We start from the raw sequence: 24,726 nt of genomic DNA, 5'->3' as shown, positions 1-24,726 counted from the left end.
CTTGTGACATTGGGCAGACTATCAATAGAATAGTGACATGATGAAAAATAACCAGAACCACTATGTAGACCCATAATGTCACATCACTACTGAAGACAACCTCACTACCCTCTTGAATATACAAAGGTATAATTTCTCCATATATTTTCCTTTACCCCATAGCCCAAATCATAGCTCTAACCTTCCTCCTTTACCATACAGACACATACAAACACTCATACACACACAAAGCCATCCATGGCATTCCTTTTTAATCAGATTTCACCTTAAAATATTGTTTGGGGCTCTCTTTGTTCAGTGTTTCACTTTGAAGTCATGGGTTTTACCTTTCCTTCTTCCCACAGTCCATAAAACCTACCAATTCATAAAGTCCCTCTCTAATCATTCCATTTTATAACCAGTAACGTTATTTCCCATGCATTATCCTTAACCCCATTTTCTTGTGTCTGCAGAGGAGCTAAAGCAGCCCTGCATTGATGCTGGCTTAGTGTCTGCTCTTCTGCCTCATCTGAAAAGCTCTGACCAAGATCTACTGCTCCATGCTGGGAGGGCCATTGGACGCATCTGTTATGGAAACAGTAAGTACAAAATTTGGCAAGGGAAAACTCCTTCCCTCTAAGCTACTGCTGGGCCTCAGTCTCCAGTGCCATGTGGAGAACTGTCTGCCACTTGGGAGTGAGCTCAGCCCCCGACAGGTGGCATTTGACAGCAGCCAGATGGATGTCAGACTAGAAGGAGAACAATTGCCTCAGGTCACTTGGGGAATGTGGTCCATTGAATCCAAATCACTGACCTAACTTTGGTTTCCCAAACCTGGCCTACCTTTTAGCAGCTGGTCCTTTGGAAGGAAGAGAGCTATTTGTGAACATTTCTTCTTATTTATACAGCATTTGATATTTACCAAGAGCTTTCTCACATTGCCAACAGAAGAGTGGTTGGCAGTAAGAAATTGCCCTCTGACTTTAAATAAAAATAGAACCATTGGGCAAAATGGACTGGATTTGTACATCAGATGATAAATGCAGAGTGTCTGTCCTTGGGGACTGTTTTTCTGAGCACTTGCAGAAAATTCAGAATGTAGGAGTTCCATATCACAGAAGGGGCTAAGAAATTTTTTTTTGTTCTTGATCAGCATTGACATCAGAATAAGAAAGGACTCAAGAGAGGGCTCTAGCCAACTGAAGGGGACTGTAAAAGAGTCTACCTGTGTACCTGTTTGTCACTCTTAAATTAGACATACTCTGGTACATTGATATACTCTAAGTAGGGGCGACTAGGTGGTGAATAATTACCTAGCTGTGTGGCCTTGGGCAAGCCACTTAACCCCATTTGCCTTGCAAAAAACCTAAAAAAAATTATATAGATATACTCTAAGTAGAGCTGCCACCTGATCCAGTCATTTTGGAAAGAAAGTATTGATCTATATGAAAAAAGGGTAAAAATATCACTTGTACAAAAATATTCATAGCAGCCCTGTTTGTGGTGGCAAAGAAATGGAAATTAAGTGAATGTCTTTCAATTGGGAATGGCTTAACAAACTGTGGAAAATGTATGTGTTGGAACATTATTGTTCTATTAGAAACCAGGAGGGATGGGAAATCAGGGAAGTCTGGAAGGAATTACATGAACTTATGCTGAGTGAGATGTACAGAACCAGAAGAACACTGTACACCCTAACAGCAACATGGGGGTGATGATCAACCTTAATGGACTTACTCATTCCGTCAGTGCAACAATCAGGCATAATTTGAGGGTATCTGCAATGGAGAATGCCATCTGTATCCAGAGAAAGAATTGTGGAGTTTGAAAAAGACCCCAAACAATTTCTTATTATGCAATTTCGCTATCTTTTATTCTGTATTTTTCTTCCTTAAGGATATGATTTCTTTCTTATCATATTCAACTTAGATCAATGTATACCATGGAAACAATGCAAAGACTAATAGACTGCTTTCTGTGGGGGGGAAGCAATATTGGGGGAAAATTGTAAAATTCAAAATAAATAAAATCTTTCTTAAAAACAAACAAAAAAAGAAAGCATGGAGCTAGGTATAAAAAGGTACTATACTATAAAAAGTTAGCCTGTCTTTTGCTAAGCCTGTGCCCTCTCCAAAGATAAAAGAACAAGATCCCTATGTATAAAACTATAATAGTTCTTGTATTGGTAAAGAAGTAAACATAAGAACTCTTCTCTTGTATTCCTGACAAATGGGTAACCAGTTTTTAATTGAAGAGCTCAGGACCCTATCATCTTCTAAGGCAGCACATTCCACTTTGGGATCATTTCCATTCTTTTTGGCATTTTTAGCTTGTTCATTGAGCATAAACTTTTCCTCTTGTTCCTAGTTCTTCTCTAGGACCCATCAGAACAAATCCAGTTTTTCTTCCATGTTTAACAGCCCTTCAAAGACTTGAATAGATCCATCATGTCATATTCCAAACCCATCACCACTCCACACCAAGTCTTCCCTTCTCCAGGCCAAACACGATGGCTCTGACCACTCTCAAATCAGCAAGTTTTCAAGATCCCTATGGCCTCTAAGATTCTATAAGTCTAATAGCCACAACTTCTCCATTGTGAGTACCTCTGGCATGATCATTTCAGAAAAGACATTCATTAGGGCTAGGGATAAATTCATTAAATCAATAAGCAATCAGCAGAGTTGTCTCTGGGTAGTTGGTCCACAGATTGGAGACTAACCTGAAATTCTTGACTAGCTAATATCCAACGGCATGTCTCCCTTAAAATAAGAGACAAATACCATCCATGAAAAAGTATTGATCTGAGCTCTTAAAATATAACAGGTTGAAAGATATTGCTGTTTGATTTTGATTTTTCCTTAATCCTTCTTATTTGAGTACTATGTCTATTTTTCGTCAAAGGAATGACCTTCCATCGCATCATTCTACAGACATTAGAATCAGCTTAAGGACCACATTCTCCATGAGATCTTTTCTGGTCCATCTCCCTACCCTTACTACCAGTTTTTAGTGCCTTTTCTCCAAAGTTATTTTGTATCTGGTTTATGTATGTCTCATATATAACTGTATAGATATACTGTTGTCCCCATTTGAATATAAACTCACTGGGGCCAGGGATTATTTTGCTATTGTCTTTACATCCCCAGTAAAGACAGTATGTATATCTCACAGAGACTGGCACAATGCTACTGATATTTGTTAATTAGCACTATGATGTGAGAATTAACATTTTGATGTTCTAAATATTGATTTCTGAAAAAACCAAACCAACAATCTAGAGGATGCCTTTATTATATTTGTCTATCCCCATTCTATCCTCCTTTCCTTTTCTTGACTTGGTTCCTTTTTCAGAACAGGGGAAATCTGTTTTCCCTTTTAGTGGAAACAAGACTCCTGATGCCATTGAGTCTTATCTTAGAAGCTTTACTAAGTCCATCTCATTGAATTCCTTAATCCTCAGAATTCTAAAACAGAGGAATATTTTCACAGTTCAAGGGTTACAAATATGAGAATTCCCGTAGAATGTAGACAGAATATTGAAGTTATAAGAGGCTATATATAAATAGTTATTCTTTGGTGTCTATAGACCAACTATGGACTTCATCCATAGCAAACACGTATATTACTTGAGACTAGGTAGTGTTTAATTCTTTGTAGATCTATCTACAGCATCTAGAACAAAGTCTAAAATATAGTAAACTCTTAATAAAGACTTGATAATTAGCTGTCAACAGAGCCTTGGGGGAGGAAAAAATGGAGTTTTGATAGACTATGGATTTTTGCTGTAAATGTGATATGGATTTTTGCTGTAAATATGAGTAACACTTTACAAATCTTTATTTTATAATTATGTCTTCCAGAAGAACTTCAAGAGGAACTAATTGAGGCTGGAGTGATTTCCTTGTTGATCAAGATCCTAACTGACTTTCCAGAAAGTGAACCACTTGTGCGGGTAGACCTCTTGGCCCTGTGTAATTTGGCAGATTTGGGTAAGGTATAGGGCTCTTCCCACAATAGGGTCAGAATCAGTCACTAACCCTCTTTCCTCCATACCATTTTATATTTGATCTTTGGGGGCAATAAGGAACTAGTGAGATTTATTGAATAATGAGATAATATTATCAGTCCTATGCTTTAGAAAGATCATTTTGGCAGATGAGTAAAGGATGGATGGGGGTGGAAAGAGATAAAACAGATTAATACCGGTGAGATTATTGTAATAGTCAAAGTATGGGGTAATACCAGCTAATGGTGGCAGTGTCAGAGAAGATAAGGGGAAATGTGGTTGAATGTTAGGAAGGTAGAAATGGAAATACTTGGCAACTGATTAGATATGGAAGTTGAGAGAGGATGAGAAGTCAAAGATTACAATTAAACTTCAAGTCTGAGTGACTGGGAAGATAATGGTACCCTCAGCAATAATAAGGAAGTTGGGAAGAGAGAGGGGTTTGAGTGAGAAAGATAATGAATTCAATTTTGGATGGGAGTTTAAGAAGTCTAAAGGAATCCAGTTGAATATGTTCAACAGGAAGGTGGAGATGGATCAGGAGAGAGGTTAAGGTTGGATAAATAGATCTGAAAATCATATACATAGAGATGATAATTGAATTCATGGAAGTTGATGAAATCATTATGCAAAACAGTGCAGAGAGAGAGAAAAGAGGGAGGGGGGTCCAGGACAGAGCTTTGAGGATAAGCATAATCTGGATGAAGATCCATAAGGGAGACTGAGAAGGAACAGATTGGTAGAAAGAGAATCAGAAGGAAGTTATGTCACCAAAACCTAGAGTGAGGTATCAGAAAGAGGGTGATTGATATTGTCTAAGGCTTCAAAGAGGTCAAGAAGAATGATGACCTAGAAAAGGTCATTAGATTTATCAGTTAAGAGCTAATTGGTAACTTTAGAGAATAAGGTTTTGGTTGAATTGTGAATTTGCAGACCACACTGCAGAGACTTAAGACAGTGAGAGGAAAAGAAGTGGACATCTTAATTTTATATAACCTTCTTAAGGAGATAAGTTACAGAAGGGTGGAAGGATATAAGACATGTTTTAGATAAATCAGTAAAGGATTTTTTGAGGATGGGAGAAACATGAATATGTGTGAAGGCAGCTGAGTAGTAGCCAGTAGAAAGAAAGAAACATGACTAATGAAGGAAGTGGGAATAATAATGAGTGTAATCATTTGGAAAAGATGGAGAAGAATGTCATCATTTATGTTTATAGAAGAGTTTGCTATGGAAAGGAGAAGGGCCTCTTCATGTGAAACAGGGGTGAAAGAAGCAATAGTTGCTGAAGGCACCTGAATGGCATGAGTCTCAAATTTTCCTAGTAAAATATGAGCAAAGTTCTGAGCAAACAGGGTAAGAAGGAGGGGAAATAATGGGAGACCTGAAGAGGAATGAAAAGTTTTGAAAAAGATGCTGTATTAAGTGGGACACTGAATTGATCAAAGTGATGGAGAAGGATTACCGTGCCACAGTGAGGGTCCATTTAAGATTATGTAACAAATTTGTAAAGCTTTGTTTAGAAGCATGGGTTTCAGAAGCAAAGGCAGTAGGAGTAATCCAAATCTGAGGTTTTGTGTAGGACACAATCAGTGATAGAATAAGGAGATTTCAAGATACTTTAGAGAAGACATTGAAGAATTAAATTGGTTCACCAAGGAGTCAAGATGAGAAAAGGAAGACAATATAATCATCATAGACAGAAGAGAATTGAGAGGTTGAGGATGAAGTCATGGTGAGGACAAAGAATAGGGTCAGGAAATGCAAGACAAAAAAGATAGTGAAATGACAACAGATTGTGATCAAACGAAAAAGTATCAGAGTTTAAACAAGGATTTCCAGAAATGCAATGGAATGGCTGCCAAGGAAGGCGACAAAGTTCCTTTTTCTTAATGAGCAGGCATCAGGAAAAGCAACAAACAGATAAAAGAATTTTTTGCTTTCTATGTCATTGATTATTGATGGAACCTAACTTCCCTTGTTATATATGCTAGTTGATTTATCATCAAATATCAAATTTATCATTAAATATCAACAAACAAATATCTGATATTATGTGGGATTGTTCTGGCATTAAAATTTTGTGCATTATGGAAAATGGGGAATGAGGGAAGTATTTACATTTTTATGATATAGAAAACTTCCAAGTGAAAAGACTCACTTTATCAATGCAGGTTTGCACCTTCTCTGCAACTTATAGTCTTAAAGGCTATACTTTGAAGCCATGCTTTATAATCTTAAAAGTAGAGCCATAGATAATAATATTGATATGGAATCAGGAAGATAAGTCAGATCCAGCTTCAGACACTTGCTAGCTGTTTGACCATGGTCAAGTCATTTAATTTACATTTATCCCTTCCACATCACTATTTTCTCATCAATATATGGAGGAAGCATAAGAAATTAAATGTAAATTTGGGGGGAGCTGCAGAAGCAGAAACTTCACAACATATGAAGGCCAACAGATGACAAAGAAAAAGTTTAGAAATTCAGAAATGCATAAAATATATTTACAATATTGTTAAATAGAAAAATATCTTATCTTTTAACACCATAGGTATTCAGACTTCTTCTCTGATATGAAGCAAGAGCCAAAAACTTTACATAGCTTTTCCAGATCACAGAGGCACTGCACACCTAACTCTTGCAATGTGGAAGAGATAACTATTTTCTCTGTTTGCCTCTGTTTCCTCACCTGTAAAATAAGGATGATAATAATAGCACAAAACTCCCAGGGTTATTGTAAAGATAAACTGGGGTAGTGTTTACAAATCACTTTGAAAAACTTCAAGTACTTATGATAATACAAGTTTTTTTGGTTATTGTTATTCCTAGAACACTGAGAGGTTAAGAGACTTTTCTAGTTACACATCCAGTGTGTGTTTGTCAGAGGTAGTATCAGAGCAAATCTTCCTGGCTTCAAGGTCCATTAGCTTCTATGACACCAACTGCCTCTCTTGTGAATTTATAAATCACAATATCTAAGTATTCTTTGATAGTATGACTCTGTGTGAGAAAAGGGAGAGAGAGATATCTGGAAATGTCTCATCAAAACAAAAGACAAAAATAAGATGAATTCTGTGAATCGCTTGTTACACAGTCCTATATCATGCTCTAGGCAGCTCCCCATACTGCCTACCACTAGTTAACCTTTGGAATACATCATAAGGTCTTCTTCTGAAAAAGACTTCTGGCTAGAAGAATCATGGTGTTGACTCAGGAGATCAGTTCTGATCTCTGGATGTTGTAGCATATTCAGGATATGTTTCTTATCCATGGTTCCTTGAAAATATGCCCTCTACCTATGGATCTCTCAATTTTCATGCACCAGATGCAGCTAAGGAGGCCCTCAGCAAGACCAAAGCAGCAGAAGAACTGGTGAAGCAATTAAGAAGGGCTGAAAACCAAGAAAGACTGGAGATCATCATTGAGATCCTACAACTGCTAGCAGAGAATGGTAAGGCCTAGAGCATACATGAATGACCATTACTGCCAATATCAGTTGTTGTCGTTGTTGTTATTTGTCCTTCATTCTTGAAGAATGCCACGATCACAGGGATGTGATGCAACGACATGCAAGTGAATTGGATTTAAAGGGGGGGTGGGTCTGTGCAAAGTCACTTTCTCCTCCAGAGTCATATGAGTCCAGAAGTCAGATATGAAGAAGGGTTATGGAGCCCAGGAATATAAATGTTTCTAAGGTCAATCGGAAATATCCATGAAAGAAGATTACTGATGAGAGACTAAGATGGTATGATACAAAAACAAATAAAAAAAAATGTTCTGTTCAAATAATTGCCTAAACTTAGTCCACAACTCATATGTTCCTAATTTTTTGAACTTCATATTTTCTTAGAAAAGGGCTCCTTAACCTGTCTGGGACCATGGACCTCATTAGCAATCTAGGGAAACCTATGGATGACTTCTCAGGATAAGGTTTTTAAATTAATAAAATAAAATACATAGGATTAAAAAGAAAACAAATACATTTAATACACTTATCAAAATATACAATTTTAAGTTCACAGTTGCCAGATTAAGAATTTAAGATCTAGTGTCAAATTATGTTAAGCATACTAGATTTTGAGGCAGTACTTTCATGAGGAAAGAAAGAAGTGAGACTGGGTTTTGAAGGATGAGGATCTACATCAAGAGTGGAGTTTAATAGAAATCTCTCAGACAACCAGTATGCTGATCCTTCACTGGCTTTGTTCTAATTACCTTCATGACCTGCTAGCCAACCAAAAAGTCCTCTAGCTGTCTGAATATTCCCAGCTATATCTTTTTCTTCCACCCTCTACTCTCTCTTCTTACCCCCATCATCATTCCTAAATAAAATCTGTATGACCTCTGCAGATTCCCTGAAAGTGCAGCTGGTGGAAGCAGATGTTCAGAGTGCCCTCATGGAGATCCTGGAGCAGGTCCAGGACAGCTCAGAGGTTGAGGCTGCAGGCATCCTGAAGACCATCTCAGACCTTGTCATTTCTCTCCTCCTGGGAGGTAAGGGATGGACCCAGATTGGAAGTGCTCTGGAGGCATTGGAGCCTAGGGTTCCACACTATATCCTCCCACCACCAACCAGGGAATTGGGAGAAGCTATCTACTAATGGCCCACATGTCACTTTGTAAACTCTGCTCTGCTTCTGAGTCATATTCCAATCTGGAGATCTGCACATTTTTTCTCCCTCTATACACATTCAAACATAATAGCACTCATAAAGTTCTTATTTCCAGGCTCTTCTCAAGTTTGAAGCAAGTTAGATGCTTTAGTTATGGATGGCCTCTTGCCCTCTCCCATTGTCCTCACTCAGGGAGAGACCTGAAATTCTACCATTAGATATTTCTTCCTTTGGGTTTAATACTTCTCTCTCCATGGTCCACACCCTCCTCCTGGCTTCCACCAAAGAAAAAATAATAATTCCTTATATTTCAGTGGAAACAAATTCACTAGATCCATTACTTGATTAACAGGAGAGACTGGGATCTAGGAGAATTCCAAGAATTCTCCTTGTGAAGGGGGCAGAAGCTGAACAAAAACTTCTATGATTTCATAGTTTTGTCAAAAGAAGCCTTGGATAGCTCCGACACCTCCTCCAATCCTGATCTTTCTCCAGCCTGAGGAAAATGAGGATAGATCTGACTAACATTGCTCTAGGGATGGGGGAGGAGAGAAAAATTAATCATTAGCCTTGGATCTAATGTTTCTTCCTTCCATGAGAGTATTCTAGGATGGGGAAAGTACCAGCTGGATGAGGTCTGGAATAGGCAGGCCAAAAACAACAGCAAGTGATAAACCACTTAAGAGTTTGTGTCTATAGCTCTGTGGCAAAAAAAAAAACAAAAAACTTGCCCCCATTTACATTGCTAAACCATTTAGCTACTGTCTACTTACTAAAGAAACCAATCTGACTTCCAAAGAAAGTGGACAATATGAGTAATATGGAAATAGATTGTATATGACAGTACATATATAGCCTGTATCAAATTCCTTACTATATTAGGGGGAAGTATATGGAGGGAGAAAAGGAGAAAAGGAGAAAATTCAGAACTCAAAATTTTATCTAAAATGAATGTTTAAAGTTGCCTTTACATATTATTTGAAAAAATATTATTTTAAAAAAATATTATTTAAAAAAAAAGAAGTGTGGTAGAAGGAACCATGGGGGCACTAGAAACCTAGATTCTAGGCCTGACTTCATCCATTAATTTACTATGTGACTCTGGACAAGGATCTTTATGTCTCTGAGTTTAGGCTTCCTCATTTTGGAAATGAGGGCATTGGACCCCTAAGAATTTCTTTAGCTCTGACATTCTATGACTCTCTAATATTCCTTGCCCATGGCCCCCAACATTCCAAATCTAAGGTCTCATTGGTTGGATTTCATTTCAATTCCCTTCATCCTGGGATGGAGGATGCTGATTTCTAAACTACATAGGATTCAGTCTCACATCACTCCACACAGTGATGTTTTCACTTTTGCTATTTCTTTTTTCTCTTATGAAGTAAAATGTCTTTTTTATATTAATAATCAATTATTGAATTAAGACTAACAGATTTTCCACTTCTTCATCCAGAAATCTACCCGTGTGGGAAATCTTAACTAAGACTCACCCAGACAGGAAGCAAAGATCTAATCAAAGGGATTCTCCCTTTTGTCAGATGGATGATATGGATATTGATCATATCTTTGATCGAGACTCAAGACTTAGGTACTGAGTGTCATATACCCTAAGACCTTCACTGGAATAAGCCCACCCTTCATTATAATATTCATTCTCTCATTCTGTGTTAACCAGTGTTGATTTCCACCATTAGGTGTGGCCTCTTTTCTTTCTCTTTTTTTTAAGGTTTTTTTGCAAGGCAAATGGGGTTAAGTGGCTTGCCCAAGGCCACACAGCTAGGTAATTATTGTGTCTGAGGCCAGATTTGAACTCAGGTACTCCTGACTACAGGGCTGGTGGTTTATCCACTGCACCACCTAGCCACCCCTATGCATCCTCTTTTCAAAAAACTATGAATATCAAAGTTTGATAGATTCTGTCTCTTTATTCACCAAAGGGGACAATGAGCCTATTTTGTTGACTGCTTTCTAGGGATAGCTAATAAAATTCATAATCTTCTCCAGAAACTCTGCTCCTCTGAAATTTTTAATCATCACACCTTTCAGTGTGATCTTAATAGCAGTCATAAAGTCCTCTCATGTTTGTATGGTGCTTTCTACTCTTGAAAGCTTCCATGATCTCTTTGGTCTTGGCAATATACCTGTAATGGAAGAAGAGCAGATATTATGTCCATTTGATAGATGCAGAAATAGAGACTGGAGAAGTAATATGATTTGTCTAGGTTTATGGGAGAACTAGGACTAAATCCCACATCTCCAGGTTTCTGGTCAGAGTTCTTTGCAAGAGATTAGTATTTCCCAAACACATAGACCTATATTAGTGTCTTAACAGAATTTTTTTTTCCTCATCTAAGATAAAGCTATCCTCGATAGAGAAATAGAATCTTTTGGGGTCCACAGTGTGGTAATGATAATCTTCTTCTGGGCTGTTAAATGTGAGGAAAACATAGTAATTTGTTTTATATGAATACATATAAATATATATATATATATATATATATATCAGTATGTTGAGGGAGAGAGAAAGGGAAGGAGGAAAATATGGAACAGAAAATAAAATTTAATTTTTAAAAAGAAGTGAATGAGAATCAGAAGATAACTCGGAATCCTAATAAAGATTTTGGTATTTTAAAAGTTGTCATATTTTGTTGATTGAAATTATCAGAAACAGTTATTAAGCAATTGCCTTAATTCAATGGTTTAATAGTAAATTTATAATATATCACTTAATATGAAATGATGGATTTTTTTAAAATAAAGCAATCAGATAGAAAGTTGTGGTATTGGTGGGCAGTTTATGGGTACAATGAGAGAGGGCTATCCTTTGAAATAAACCTGTGCCTCCTTCCCTTGCCACTCCCTCTCAGTCCGGGATATTAGACCGTAAGGCCAAACCCTTCTTCAGCTCCTATGAGCAGACATTATTGGTTGCAACTCCTACATCTCCTCCTCTCTGACACCTCTTACCTTGTAGATGAGTCTATGCAGAAGCTATTTGCTAATGGAACTGGCCTCATTTACCAGAAGATCAGTGACTGGCTTATGTCTTCGAATGTCCAGATGCAGTTGACTGGAGCCCTGGCTGTTGCCAACTTTGCCAGGAATGGTAAGGTTCCTCAAAGATTGCTGAGCTCTGGGTTCCAAGGAAAAGAGATCCTAAGCTTATATACATCATCAAGGGCTTCCTAAGTGTCTAGAACTTTGCTGGTTACTAGGAATATAAATACAAAAGTGTAACAATCCCTACTGACATGGAACACGCATTCTAGTAAAAGAGATATGCTCAAAGATTAGTAATAAGATATATTTTTAAGGGACAGCTAGGTGGATAGAGTACCTGGAGTCAGTAGTTTCACTCAGTTTGAACCTGAGTTCAAATGTGACCTCAGACACTTAATAACTACTTAGCTGTGTGATCTTGGGCAAGTCATTTAACCCCATTGCCTTGAAAAAACAATATATAAAAATTTTTTCCTTCACCCAAAACAACAGAAATTAGATCTCTTATCTTCAAAAGGGAATGCTGAGAATAAGAATCACAGTCTTATTATAACATTTGATTCTAGACCAGTCTTATGTCTATATCAGTAAAGCAGTAAAGAGGTGGAAAGAGACTGTCTAGGGTCAGACAGTCAGTAAGTTTCTAGGACTCAGGGCTTCACACTAAACCAAACAGAGAAGCTCATATGTGATCCTAGAAGCAATCATTAACCAGGGGTATTTATTGAGCAGAAAACTGATATGGCAGACTTACATTTTAGGAATAATTATCTGATATGTGACAGAGTAAGTAAAAGATGACAGAGCTGGGAGAGACCTTAGAAGTCTGAATCAATTTTCCCATTATACAAATGAAGAAACTGAGGCCCAAGGTAAGTAAGGAGATAAGAGATGAGGATAAAGTTACAGCATAATTACTGAGGTAAGAAACTAGCCAGGAGGTGTCTAGAGAATTATGCTCCCTGAAGAAAATTCAGGCATCCCTAAGAAGAGAATGGAGTGTGTCTGAGGAAAAAGGACTTTGGTTCCTAGTCATGGAACCCTGACAATATCACCTTCTAAACCATAAATTTCATGAAAGAAGAGACAGTTTATTTTTTATAAGTCTCTCACATTTAGTTGCTGTATACAGGAAAAGTAAGTTAATGAATATTTGTTGAATTAGACTGTTGAGTCTGACAGGGAAGAAGAAAAGGATGTCACTCATCATCATTTTCTGCAAGGAAATCTTTCCCAACCCCTCTTAATTATAGTGTCCTCCCCCTTAATAATTTCCTATTTTTTCTCAATTTAGATTGCTTGTTTATATTTGTTTGCGGATTGTCTTCTTTGTTAGACTGTAAGCTCCTTGAGGACAGGCCCTGTCTTTTGCCTCTTTTGGTACTCTAGGCCATTAGCAGTGTCTGGAACACGGTAGATCCTTAATTGATGTTTATTGATTGAATCTTGTTATTTCTTCTCTTGCAGATAGCAACTGTGTGAAGATGGTACAACTGGGTATAGTTCATCAGCTCCTGGATCTCTTGGAAAAGCACGTGGACAATGGTGATGTGACTGTGCAACATGCAGCCCTTAGTGCCCTCCGTAACCTCGCCATACCTGGTAAGGATCCATCCCCATACCCCAAACTTGAGCCATTAGAGATCAGACATTAGAATCAGACATACACCTACATCACATGGCAGAGTCCAAGTAGACTGGGAATCAGAATTGCAAATCAGAATAACCACTTTCCTAGGGGTGTTATGAGACTCAAATGGGATATTAACACCTCAAACTTATATAGGACTCTAAGGTTTGCAAATCACTTCACAGATGTTCATCTCGTTTGATTTTTACAACTGTGAAGGAGATATTATAATTACCCCCATTTTACAGTTGAAGAAACTGAGGCTAGGTAATTGAGGTAAGAAAATATCCTAGAAGTGTCTAGAAAATTATGTTCCCTGAAGAAAATCCTGGCATCCCTAAGAAGAGAATGGAGTATGTCCAAGATCCAGGGTCACTCAACTAATCAGTGACTGAAGTGGGTCTTCAATGTAGGTCTTTCTAGCTCTTAAATCCTGGGTTCTATCCACACAATAGTGACATCATCATCATTGAGTTTATTTCAGCTTTGTGGAACAATTCAGAGCTAAAAATTGATAAAAGTTTAGCATATTACTTCCCCTGAGTGTTTTTTCTATTTAACTCAAAGGAATGAATCTGTAATGGAAGAATATTGAGACCTCTTAATCTCTTTTGCTTCCCTTCTCTGTGTCCCTCACTCCCCCCATCCTTCCTCCTTCCTCCTCAAGGGTATACTTCATTCCCTATCCATTAAATATTTTGTCAAGAAGGTGTGGGGAAGGATGGGGAGATATCAGTAAAGCAGTACAAATCACTTCTTTTTTCTGACTTCAAAGAGTTTATGTTCTTTGGAGAGGAGACGGCAAGGAGACTAAGCCCACTAGAGGCAAGTGGCAAATCTAAAACCATGCATTTCAAACCTGCAGGCACCTTGGGGGGTATCTATCCCCCTTTTTACAGATGAAGATACTGACACTCAGGATGATAAAGTCAAAGAAATAATTTGAACTCAGGTCCTCTGATTTTTTTTTCCTTCACCCAAACAACAGAAATTAGATCTCTTGCCTTTAAAAGGGAATGCCGAGAGTGAGAATCACAATTTTATTATAACACTTGATGCTAGATCAGTCTTATGTCTAGACAGAAAAGCTAGTTACTCCCCACTCCCCATGAGAAGACATGAGAACATGATGTGACAGCTAAGAAAACTAATGAAATCTTAGGTTGCTGGGGGAGGAGGGTAGCCTCCAGGAACCAGGAGGGTTCTTAGTGGAGTCTTACTGGAGTGTCTCTTGGTCAGACCACATCTAAAGTATATCGTGTTCCATATTTTAGCAAGGAGATAGATAAATTAGAGGATATCCAAATATGAACCAGATTCTGGACTTTTAGATTCAAATGCCCCTCCTTTAGATAGACTCCTTGAGCCTCTTCCCTCAATTTCCCCATCAAATGAAGGGTTTGCACTCTAAATTCTCTCTTTGAATGCATCTGTGATTATAAATTTAGTTATTCGTTCCATATCATGGAGGTTTAGGGGTACAGCACTCCTTCAATCTGGAAAATCTATGTTAAAATTTTGGACCCTTTCTTTGCACCAGAAAAGAAGGCTGAGTTTTTTAATGGGTATTTATAATAGCTAATTATGAAATTTGGGTTATTTGGTCAGAGGTTCTATGTCATCTATGATTTTCACAAAACTTCTCAAAAATACCCATGTAATTTCTTGTGTCAACCTAAGATATCTGGAACCATAATGGGGAAGGTTGAGATGTGAATCCTCAATTGATTCAAGTTATATACCCAGTACCTACACTGTTAAAATAGTCATTCAAAATTTGTATAGTGACATCTTCCTACTATCTCTGTGAGATAGGGCAAATATTATCATCCATCCCCATTTTAGGGGATGAGAAAATTAAGACTGGGAGGTTGATTGATTTGCCTAGGATCCCAAAAAATGTAAGTATCTAAGTCAGTAGAACTGAGTTCTTCTGCATTCCCAGTCCTGTTAGCCAAATTGCCCCTCCTAGGTGATAGAGGGGAGGAAGGGGAGGGAACAAGCCTCAATTAGTGACCCACTATGGCCCAGGCACCATACTAAGTATTTTACAAATATCTTTCTATTTGATTGACTCCTGGAATTATCCTTCTACATTAATAGGCCACACACAAGAAAGTAGCTATCTCATTTATACATAGCGTTCTTTAGATGTTTCCAAAGTGATACCCCACCCACTGTCTCTTGTGATCCTCACTGTAAGCCTGTTGCTGGTTTGGACAGCTGCAATTGTCTCTGTTAAGAGATGAGAAAGAAAAAGGCTATTTCCAAAGAGATTTAAGTGACTTCCCCAGCACAAGCAGGTCCAGCACTAGAACCCAAGCATCTCAGCTCCTAGAATTCCAGGGTTGCCTGCCTGTATTGGATAAGGGTGCAGGGAGTTCTTATACAACTCTCTCCTACCAGTAAAAGTTCTTTAATTTCAGCTAATGTAATATATACCTAAGGTTCACTGGGCCAGCACCTGGGGGAGATGCAAATTTTAGGGAAGAAACTACCTTTACCCTTGGGGAGCTTACAACCTAAAGGAGGGTACATATCATTCAAAAGGAGTCTGCCTTGTAATGCTATGAAAAATTCTGAAACAGGATTGGGTAGAAAAGGGAAAATTTCCCAGAGGAAGTAGCTACTGGGTCATCGTTGAAAGTTAGGATTTCAAGAGCCTGACACGAGGGATGGGGGCAGAGCAAACAGCATGAGAAAGGTTGAGTGTACCCAGCAGGGAGGACATGAGAGGTTCCAGTTGGCACAGGGCATCGAATATCTTGAATGTCAGGGGTTTTGAACTTCATTCAGTAGGCAGTGGGAAGCCTTTGAAGGTCTTGGAGCCATGGAGAGACAGGTGTGCAGAGGAGAAAATAAAATGGCAGCAGTGTAAATGATGGATCAGAAAGAGTTGAGTGTAGGAGGTGGAAGTGGGGGAAATGAGTGGCAATAAGAATATTGGGCAGATGCTCTGAGGACCTGGCAAATGGCCACACACAGTCCTCAAGAGGGACATGGGCGAGCAGAGAGGATCCTGGGTTCAGAAAACAACTGAGATACCTTAGAAGGAGAGTTCCATCCACACATCCTTTCCACCTTTCCGCACTCACCCCAACATTCCTAGAAAGGACACAGAAAGACAGCAAGCAGAGGGCCAAAGGGAAAGGAAGGGAGGGGAACAGGAATCTCTCCATTTCCACAGGATCTCTAGAAAGCACACAAACACACACACACACACACACACACACACAAAATTATAAGAGTTGGAAATTTCAGACCAATACAACAGTTATAACTCCCTTAGAAGAGAAGGGAAGGAGGGAGGAGGAAAAGAGAAGAGAAAAGCTATCTCACCACCACCACCACCCCCAGAAGACTGGGGTGCCTTCCTGAGCTTCACCTCAATAGCAAACATCAAAACTAGGAAGAATGTCAGTAGGGGAGCCCCTGCTGAGCCTGAAAATCAGCCCTAGGCTTTCCATTGCCTTCCCACTTGCCCACCCCACTTTGAAAGGGAAAGAGATAAAAGCTCAACACTGAGGGAGAATTGAGCTGAGAATAAAATTAAATCAATTAGATACATTTGGAGACTGACAGAGGCCCACAAGAAGTGCTTTTAATTGATCAAAAGGCTTGTGAGCAGTTCCTGGGCAGCCACCTAGGGAATGCTGGGCTTCCATAGAGAGAACCAGTTCCAGCTGTGGTCCCCAAGGACCAAAAGCTATAGCAAACAAGATCATTAGTAGCAGGTCTCTGCTCTTCAGTTGGCCATGGGTTCTTAGGAGCCATAGGAGAGAAATTCTATTTAATGCTGATTCCCCAGGAAAAGAACATGGGCAAAAACAAAACCAGGGACAGTCGGGAAGGAAACACCTGGACCCAGGACAACAGAGGCTCTAAGAATGGGTCATTTCACCCTCTTGAGCATTATGGTGGTGAGGGGGAACATAGGCAACAATTCACAATGTTGACAGAAATATAAACAGGAAGAGAGAACACTTTCACAGCATCGCATCCCTGACTTTTCTGTGTGACCCTGGTCAATTCTCTACAGCTCTCTGATACCTCTACTAAAATGAGGGAGATGATTTTTTTCCCTCTTTCTATCTCAGCATTCTATGAGTGGCAGCTAGGTGACACAATAGATAAGGTGAGAAATTTGGAGTCAAAAGACCTGAGTTCAAATTCTCCTTCAAACACTTACTAGTTGTGAGGCAAAGCTCGTAATGATAGCACTCAGCTCAAAGGGTTGTTATGAGGTTCTAATGAGCTCATATATGTAAAATATTTGCAAGCTGTCTCCTGTGCCCAGAATGCTTTCCCTCCTCACTAGGGCTTCTTGGAAAACCTAGCTCCTTTTAAAGTTCAAGTACTACACCCTATTGTAAGAGACTGCTCTGGATCCTTCTAGCTTCTGGTGTTCTCCCAGTCCAAAAATAATTTTATATATATATATATATATATATATATATATATATATATATATATATGTTATAGGTATATATGGGGCAGCTAGGTGGGGGCAGTGGATTAAGCACTAGCCTGGAATCGAGAAGACCTGAGTTCAAAGATAGCCTCAGACATGCATTAGCTTTGTGACCTTGAGCAAGTCATTTAACCCGTTTTCCTCAGTTTCCTGATCTGCAAAATGAGCCGGAGAAATAAATGACCAACCACTCCAGTATTCTTGCCAAGAAAATCCCAAATGGGATCACAAAGAGCCATACACAATTGAAATGACTCAATGACTACATATATGTGTGTGTATATATGCATGTATATATGTATGCATGTGTACATATGTGTACACATACATACATATTTATGCATTTGTATAGGTTGCTTGCCTCCTGTAGAATATAAGCCCCTTGTGGGCAGGGACTGATTTTGCTCTTGTTCCAGTCCAATGCCTAGCCCATCTTTTTTTTAAAGGGAAAAAAAATCTGTGATTCTAACAGTTAAGAAAGTCCCTTATAATCTCAGAGTTGCCTGGGTCAGTCACTGAGAAGTTACCCAGAATCACAGTAATCACAGGATATGTCTTAGGTGCCTGGCACATTGCTATTTATTCATTTTTAGGCATGTTTGACTCTTTATGACCCTATATGGGGTTTTCTGTGAAGAATACTGGAGTTTTCCATTTCCTTCTGTTTTTAGGCAAACAGAGGTTTAGTGACTTGCCCAGGTCACCATAGGTAAGTTTCTGAGGTCAGACTGGAACACAGGTCTTCCTGACTTCAGCCCAGAGCTCTCTCAACAGAGTCACCTAGCATATAGTAAAGGCTTAATAAGGGTTTCTTAGATTAAAACTATCCTTCCCCACCATAACTACACTCAGGAGGGTCTCAACCTAGATGTTATATAGCATCAAGCCCTACAAGTCAAAGGGAGCTTCCATGATAATTATAGGAACCAGAAAGTTCAATTTAGATGCTCTGAGAAAAAAATAGAAAAGCAATAAAGAAATGTGTTGCAATATCTCCCTTGCCTTCTCTTTTCCAGTAATCAACAAAGTACAGATGCTGGAAGAAGGTGTAGTCAAGCGAATACAGATGTTATTGAGGTCAGAGATGCCTCCAGTACAGTTTAAACTCCTGGGAACACTCCGAATGTTAATAGATGGCCAAGGTAAGGAGCAACTGGGCTCTACAATCTCCTGATCTCTCCTACAAAGAGGGGAAGGGGAGTGTAGTTTGTGCTCCCTCCATTCCATAAGACTCAAGAGGCATCAAAAGGACTAACAAAACAAATGGGTAAAATATCTAAGTCTGGTTGGTTATCCTTTCTAGGAAATTTGTACATCCATAAGGTCCCCATTTGCTCTCTTTTGTTAATTTTTATGGAGAATATGAAAGTATTGATGAAGCAGAGGTCTCTAAATGCATTAAAATTGCTATTCAGCCAGAGGTTTGTAGCACTAATAGACCTACAGCAAGAGATTAAGTGTACTTTCAGTCCTTAAGGACAGCCAACCCCTCCCTCAGAGGAATTGGAAAAATGAAGGCATTATATACTCTACATCGAGATCACCCTAAAATTGGACGATTCCCAGTAAATATCAAAACCACCCACTTCTTAGTAGAGAATCTCAGGTGCCACCAAACTCTATCTCAACTACTCCAACCCCAACAAGAAACAGTCTTCCCACCTTTAATTGCCTCATGTTTTACTTTCTCTGAGCAACCATTGACCTTAATTAGCTTAGCAGGGGAACATTAACATTTTCTTGAACATGTTCTTCTTAAGTTCCTGTTAAATTAGATAATTGTATTATCTAGTGTAAATTCATTAGTCTGGCAGATGAGCAGTAGGGTTGAGTAAGGGGAGTGAAAATGAAGATAGTGAAGGAAGATGGGCAGAATGAGGAAAAGACAAGGGGATTTTTTTGGCCTTTGTTTAATAACATAAACACGGATGGGAATATAAAGCTTTGACTTCAACTTTCGGCTCTTTCTTTTGGGTCTGGGAAAATTCAGCATTAGTAGAACCTGCCTGCCAAGTTTGAGGTCACCGGTAGTCTGGAATGTGGAAACACCTGGGATACATCCCCGGGGTGGCTTTTGGTAGTCCATCCTTGGCCTGTTTCAGGTGTCCTGAGTCACTTACAATTTGTACTCTGCTTTACCAGGAGAAACTGCAGAAATGCTTGGGCAGGACCCAGCTCTACTGAATCGTCTAGTGCAGTGGTGTGAAGACAAAGACAATGTAGGTGTCCAAGGGGAAGCCAACCGCCTGCTAGCCTCACTGATGAGGTACAGCAAGTCCCAGGTGAGAAGTAGTCAGAACAATGTTGGAACTGGGAGATGGGGGGAGAGGAGACCAATCAAAAGCAATTCTTCCATTTGAGTTTTCAAGACTTTCTGCCAAGTTCCATCTGGATGCTGGATCCATCATTTTCTTTAGGACATGTGATATAGTGGTCTTTAGAATTACAAATTTGGAAAGGACCTCAGCAATCATATATGGAAAAACAATCTCCACTACCAATCCCATAACAAGTGGCCATTCAACCTCTGCTTGAAGACCTCGAATGAGGAGGAACCCATTATCTTCCAAGACTAACCATTCCATTTTCAGATACCTCTAATTTTTAGGAAATTCTTCCCCTCCTCTCCCTACCCCAATCAACCCTATTTACAAGTTTAAATTTACCTTTTACAATTTTCACCCATTATAGCCCCTAGGTCTTTACTCTTAGACCAAACTAAACAAATCTAATCCAGAATGATATGGTACCACAGAAGGAGTTTTGGTTTTGTGGTACTATAGGATCTGGCTTCAAAAAGTCTACCTCTGGGGGCAGCTAGTTGGCACAGTGGATAGAACTCTAGCCCTGGAGTCAGGAGTACCTGAGTTCAAATTCAGCCTCAGATGATTAATAATTACCTAGCCGTGTGGCCTTGGGCAAGGCCACTTAGCCCCATTGCTTTGCAAATAAACCTTTAAAAAAAAAAAAAGAACAAAGTCTACCTCTGAAACTTATTATCTAAGTGATTCTGGGCAAATCATTTGACTCCTCAGTTTCCTCATTTGTAAAGTTAGGGTATTATACTAGATGTCCTTCTAGCTCCAAAGTTCCAGAACCATTCCTCTTTCTGATGACAGTCCTCCAATACCTAAAAACAGTCATGTTCCTCCGCAGTCTTTTCATTTTTTTTTCCTCACTCATTCCTTCAGCCTGTCTTTGAAGTCTCTTCATGTGACAAATGAAGAGATTGAACTAGATCTCTAGAAACCTTTCTGATCTCTAGAAACCTTTCTCATCTCAAGTCTATAATCCTAGCTATAATTAACATGACATCAAGAGGGTTTCACCCCAAGCCAATAATGGAATGGGGAGGTCAACTTCCCCAAATAGGTCCTTTGCCTTAGTAACCTTGGTAACCACCCCCCCAACCTCAATTAGTAAATTAGTGTGATTCAGTTGCTACCCTGAGCTCCCACTACTGGAGAATCCTGTTCTAGGTTCATTTTCTTTCCCAACCCTTGAAAGGGAAAGTATTGATTCTCTGTGCTCCCCTCCCTCCCTCCCAAAAATTTATTTTTACTTCAGGTCAAAAAATTTCTAATTGTAGATTTATTCAAATCTCACCTTCCTCTTTAATATACACTTATATCCCTCACCTAGATCACCCTTTCTACACCATAGCTTTTGTTTGCTAGTCAATTATAAAGTTAAGGATTAGGAGGCAGAGGAGATAGACTCAAAGGATCATAAATTTAGAACTGGAAGGGGCCTTAGAAATCATCCAGTTTAAGACCCCTATTTTACAGATAAGGAACTGAAGCCCTTAGAGCCTAAGTAACTTGTTCAGTCATTGGGCTAGTATCAGAGGCAGGATTCAAATCCAGTCTTCAATTCACCCTACCACACAGGTTCTCATATCTACCACTTCCTTACTGGGGAAACCATCATTTTGTGCCTCAGTTTTCCCCACCTGTAAAAGTGTCAGTTTCCTTGCCAACCTTTTCTCTTAGGGACATTTCTGAAGATTGATGACCCAAGTTGGAGGAAAGTTAAGCGCTAATCATTGTTATATAGGCTGGGTCTGCTCAAGTCAATAGTTAATTAATTGTTGCAAAGCATCCTGGAAATACTTGAGACTAGGGAAATGTTTAATTAAAGCAAGCTATCGGCAGGAAGCCACAACTGTCTTTCATTGCAGAATGTGTGGACTCCTGGGTATATAAATCACTCTGCTTTTGAAACACTTGAGCTCAGAGATTGGTTTTCATTGTGATTTTTTTTTTACCACAGACCCTGGGAGCCCCCTTTACTTCAATTGGAGATGGGGCTTAATCAGGTGTATCTCTGATACCATGTTTCTTTGGTAGGGTAGTATTATAGATTGAGTTCTGGCCTTGGAGATAAAGAGATCTGGCATCAAATCCCTTATCCAATAATTACTGTGTGGCCATGGGCAAGTCACTTAATCTCCCTAAGCCTCATTTTTCTCATCTGTCAAAGGGGAATAATCATATTTGCCAAAACTACTTCACAAAGTTATTGTAAGAATCAAATGATAGCATGCCTATAAAACATTTTTCAAACCTTAAAGTGCTCTCTAATCTTCATTTAATCCAGGATTCTTAGCCATTTTTGTGACATGGACCTCTGGTGAAGCCTAAGGATTCCTCAGAATAACAGTCATCCAGTCATCAAACATAAAGCCTTACTACGTTCCAGTCACTGAGCTAAAAATCGGAGATACCAAAAAGAGGAAAAAGATACTTCCTACCCTTAAGGAGTTCATCTAACAGGGGAATGTATTTCTAATTAAATAAAATATAGAAGATTCCAAATGAAAAGTTTTATTGAAATATTTAAATAGTTAATTCATGGAGTCTCTGATATCTAGAAGCCCGGATCTAAGAACATCCTGGGCCATGATAATGGAAGCCAAGCCACACCAAGAGTGTTGAGTCCAGTTCTGGGTATGACCTTTTACATGGACAATCTAGAACATATCCATCTCCTCTGAGGAACATGGCATGTCTATTCTAGAAAAGGGATACTAGGTTAGATTAGGTGAGCTATGAAGAATGAGTGCTGCTTCAGACCCTCAAGAATGTTATATGGAAGAAGAATCAGGCTTAGTGGATCCTTCACCAGGTGTTCTGACATCTCCACTCAAAGCTGATCAATGAGACCATGTTCCAAGGCCACTGAATAAGATATTTCTACCACCCTAAGCATCTCATTGTTTAACCTGTTCAAAGCAGGGAATATTTTTTCAATTACATTGCTATTTTAGCAGAGAGGCAAAGTGAATAGACTATGAGACTTGGAATCAGTGACCAGTCTTCAAATCCTGCCTCTGATACTTACTGTGAGACCTTGGGCATATCATTTAAAATCTACCTCAATTTTCTCAACTAAAAGGGAGGCAGTTAGGCCAGGTTTCTGAGATTCTTTTCAACTTTGGAGCCATAACCTTACATTGAAATTTGAAGTGTCTTCTGGTGTAGTTAGAATACTGGATTTCAAATCAGGGAAATAGGTTCAGTCAGAACTGGATCTTGCCATTCATTCACAAAGTTATGACTTTGTTCTTTGTTCACCTCCCTGGGCAAAGCTGATTTATTTTTTTTAAAGTTCGGAATTGTTCTAGATGGTCTCTTAAGATTATTTCCAACTTTACCTCTAAGACCACTGTGATCCTCTAAATTGGCACTGGTGGGTAGGCACTAGGCAGCTTTGGAATCAGTATAAGAGAGCCTTTCAAACCATTAGAGCTAGTTCAGTAATAGACTAAAATGACTCCACATAGGCTATTGTCAGAGATACTACATATGGAAGGGTGCCAAACCAGATGCCCTTGGAGTACCCCTTTCCAACCTGGAAACTTCCTATGGGTCTGACAGGGATGTGTGGTGAGGAAGGGAAGGGGCAGGGCGGTAGGTGAAGCAGAGCTAAGTCTCACCTCTGATTATGAAGGGTTGAATGAATACACCTGGCTCAGCTCTACCTCCCCTGCCACCACAGGTGCCTGGCTCCTGAGCACCTAAATTAAGTATTCTTTTTATTATCGGGTCCTCTCCCTCTGTCATTTGTCCCAACCCTACTTTCCCCATGAAGGCTGTGGTTATTGCACATTCTGAGGCAAACCCCTCACTGTCCTTTCTCCAACAGGATGTGGTTAAAGCCATTCAGGAAGCCCAGGGATTGAAGCACCTCGTTTCCATGACAACCAGTGAGCATGCCATCATGCAGAATGAAGCTCTGAGAGCACTGGCCATGGCTTCATCAATTAACTTAGGTAGCTCATCAATGTGCATGTGGGTTGATAGATCCCAGCTGTGTTCTGTCAATCATTAGGCAAGTTTTTAAAATTAAAAAAAAAGACAAGTAGCAAAGGATGAGAAATTAATTCAGCTGCCCAGATAAAAACAGCAAAAAGTCTATAGACCCTCAAAGGCCTTTGATTTTTTTCTCAGAAGCATAGACACAGTTTATTTAGTATCTTTAGACTCAACTAGTTTTATTAGGCACGTACTTTGTTCCAAACACATTATTTAAGATTTACTTTAGAAATATCTGTGCCCTCTTGCACCTGTAAAGGATCACTGATATTATTTAGAGAAGGCGATATTAGCCACACCAAGGCAAGGACTTCAAGGATCATTAAGTCATCCTTCCATCCCCTGCCACAAAATTCTGCCCAAGCCCAGACCTAAGAGTGCACATCTTTCTCCTTAAAGATGACAGTGCATGGATAGTAAGTTGACGCTCAGCCCATCTTTTAAGGGAAGTAGGGGATATGGGGTGGATCCCACCTCTAATACTTATTAGCTGACTCTGAGAAAGTCACTCTCTGTTTCAGTCCTCTCATCTGTAAAATGAGAATAATAGCAGCAATTTTTCAGGGTTGATGTAAGACTCAAATGAGATAACCTAGTAAAGAGGGCTTTGTGAATCTTAACACACTTAATGTTCTACATCTGACCATGTGTGTGATGGAAACTATGAATCTCAATTTCTTTGTTGGTAAACTCCTAAG

At 39.2% G+C, this 24,726-nt stretch overlaps 1 protein-coding gene across 7 annotated transcripts in view; it reads left to right on the top strand.

Moving 5' to 3' along the window:
- Positions 1 to 24,726, top strand: part of LOC141520986 (rap1 GTPase-GDP dissociation stimulator 1-like) — a 122,062-nt gene that overhangs the window by 93,473 nt on the left and 3,863 nt on the right. For 6 of the 7 annotated variants that reach the window (XM_074233016.1, XM_074233017.1, XM_074233019.1 and 3 more), the window contains 9 exons: positions 453 to 578; positions 3,843 to 3,971; positions 7,320 to 7,445; positions 8,345 to 8,488; positions 11,585 to 11,716; positions 13,078 to 13,212; positions 18,728 to 18,853; positions 19,854 to 19,993; positions 23,859 to 23,985. In XM_074233016.1, the coding sequence (XP_074089117.1) occupies positions 453 to 578; positions 3,843 to 3,971; positions 7,320 to 7,445; positions 8,345 to 8,488; positions 11,585 to 11,716; positions 13,078 to 13,212; positions 18,728 to 18,853; positions 19,854 to 19,993; positions 23,859 to 23,985 (1,185 nt within the window). Of the gene's footprint in view, positions 1 to 452; positions 579 to 3,842; positions 3,972 to 7,319; positions 7,446 to 8,344; positions 8,489 to 11,584; positions 11,717 to 13,077; positions 13,213 to 18,727; positions 18,854 to 19,853; positions 19,994 to 22,310; positions 22,535 to 23,858; positions 23,986 to 24,726 lie in introns of those variants that run through there. The other variant, XM_074233021.1, reaches the window with a different exon arrangement.

Source organism: Macrotis lagotis, chromosome 4, assembly GCF_037893015.1.
Source record: "Macrotis lagotis isolate mMagLag1 chromosome 4, bilby.v1.9.chrom.fasta, whole genome shotgun sequence".
Taxonomy (NCBI): domain Eukaryota; kingdom Metazoa; phylum Chordata; class Mammalia; order Peramelemorphia; family Peramelidae; genus Macrotis; species Macrotis lagotis.
This window is presented reverse-complemented; position numbering and strand designations above follow the sequence as displayed.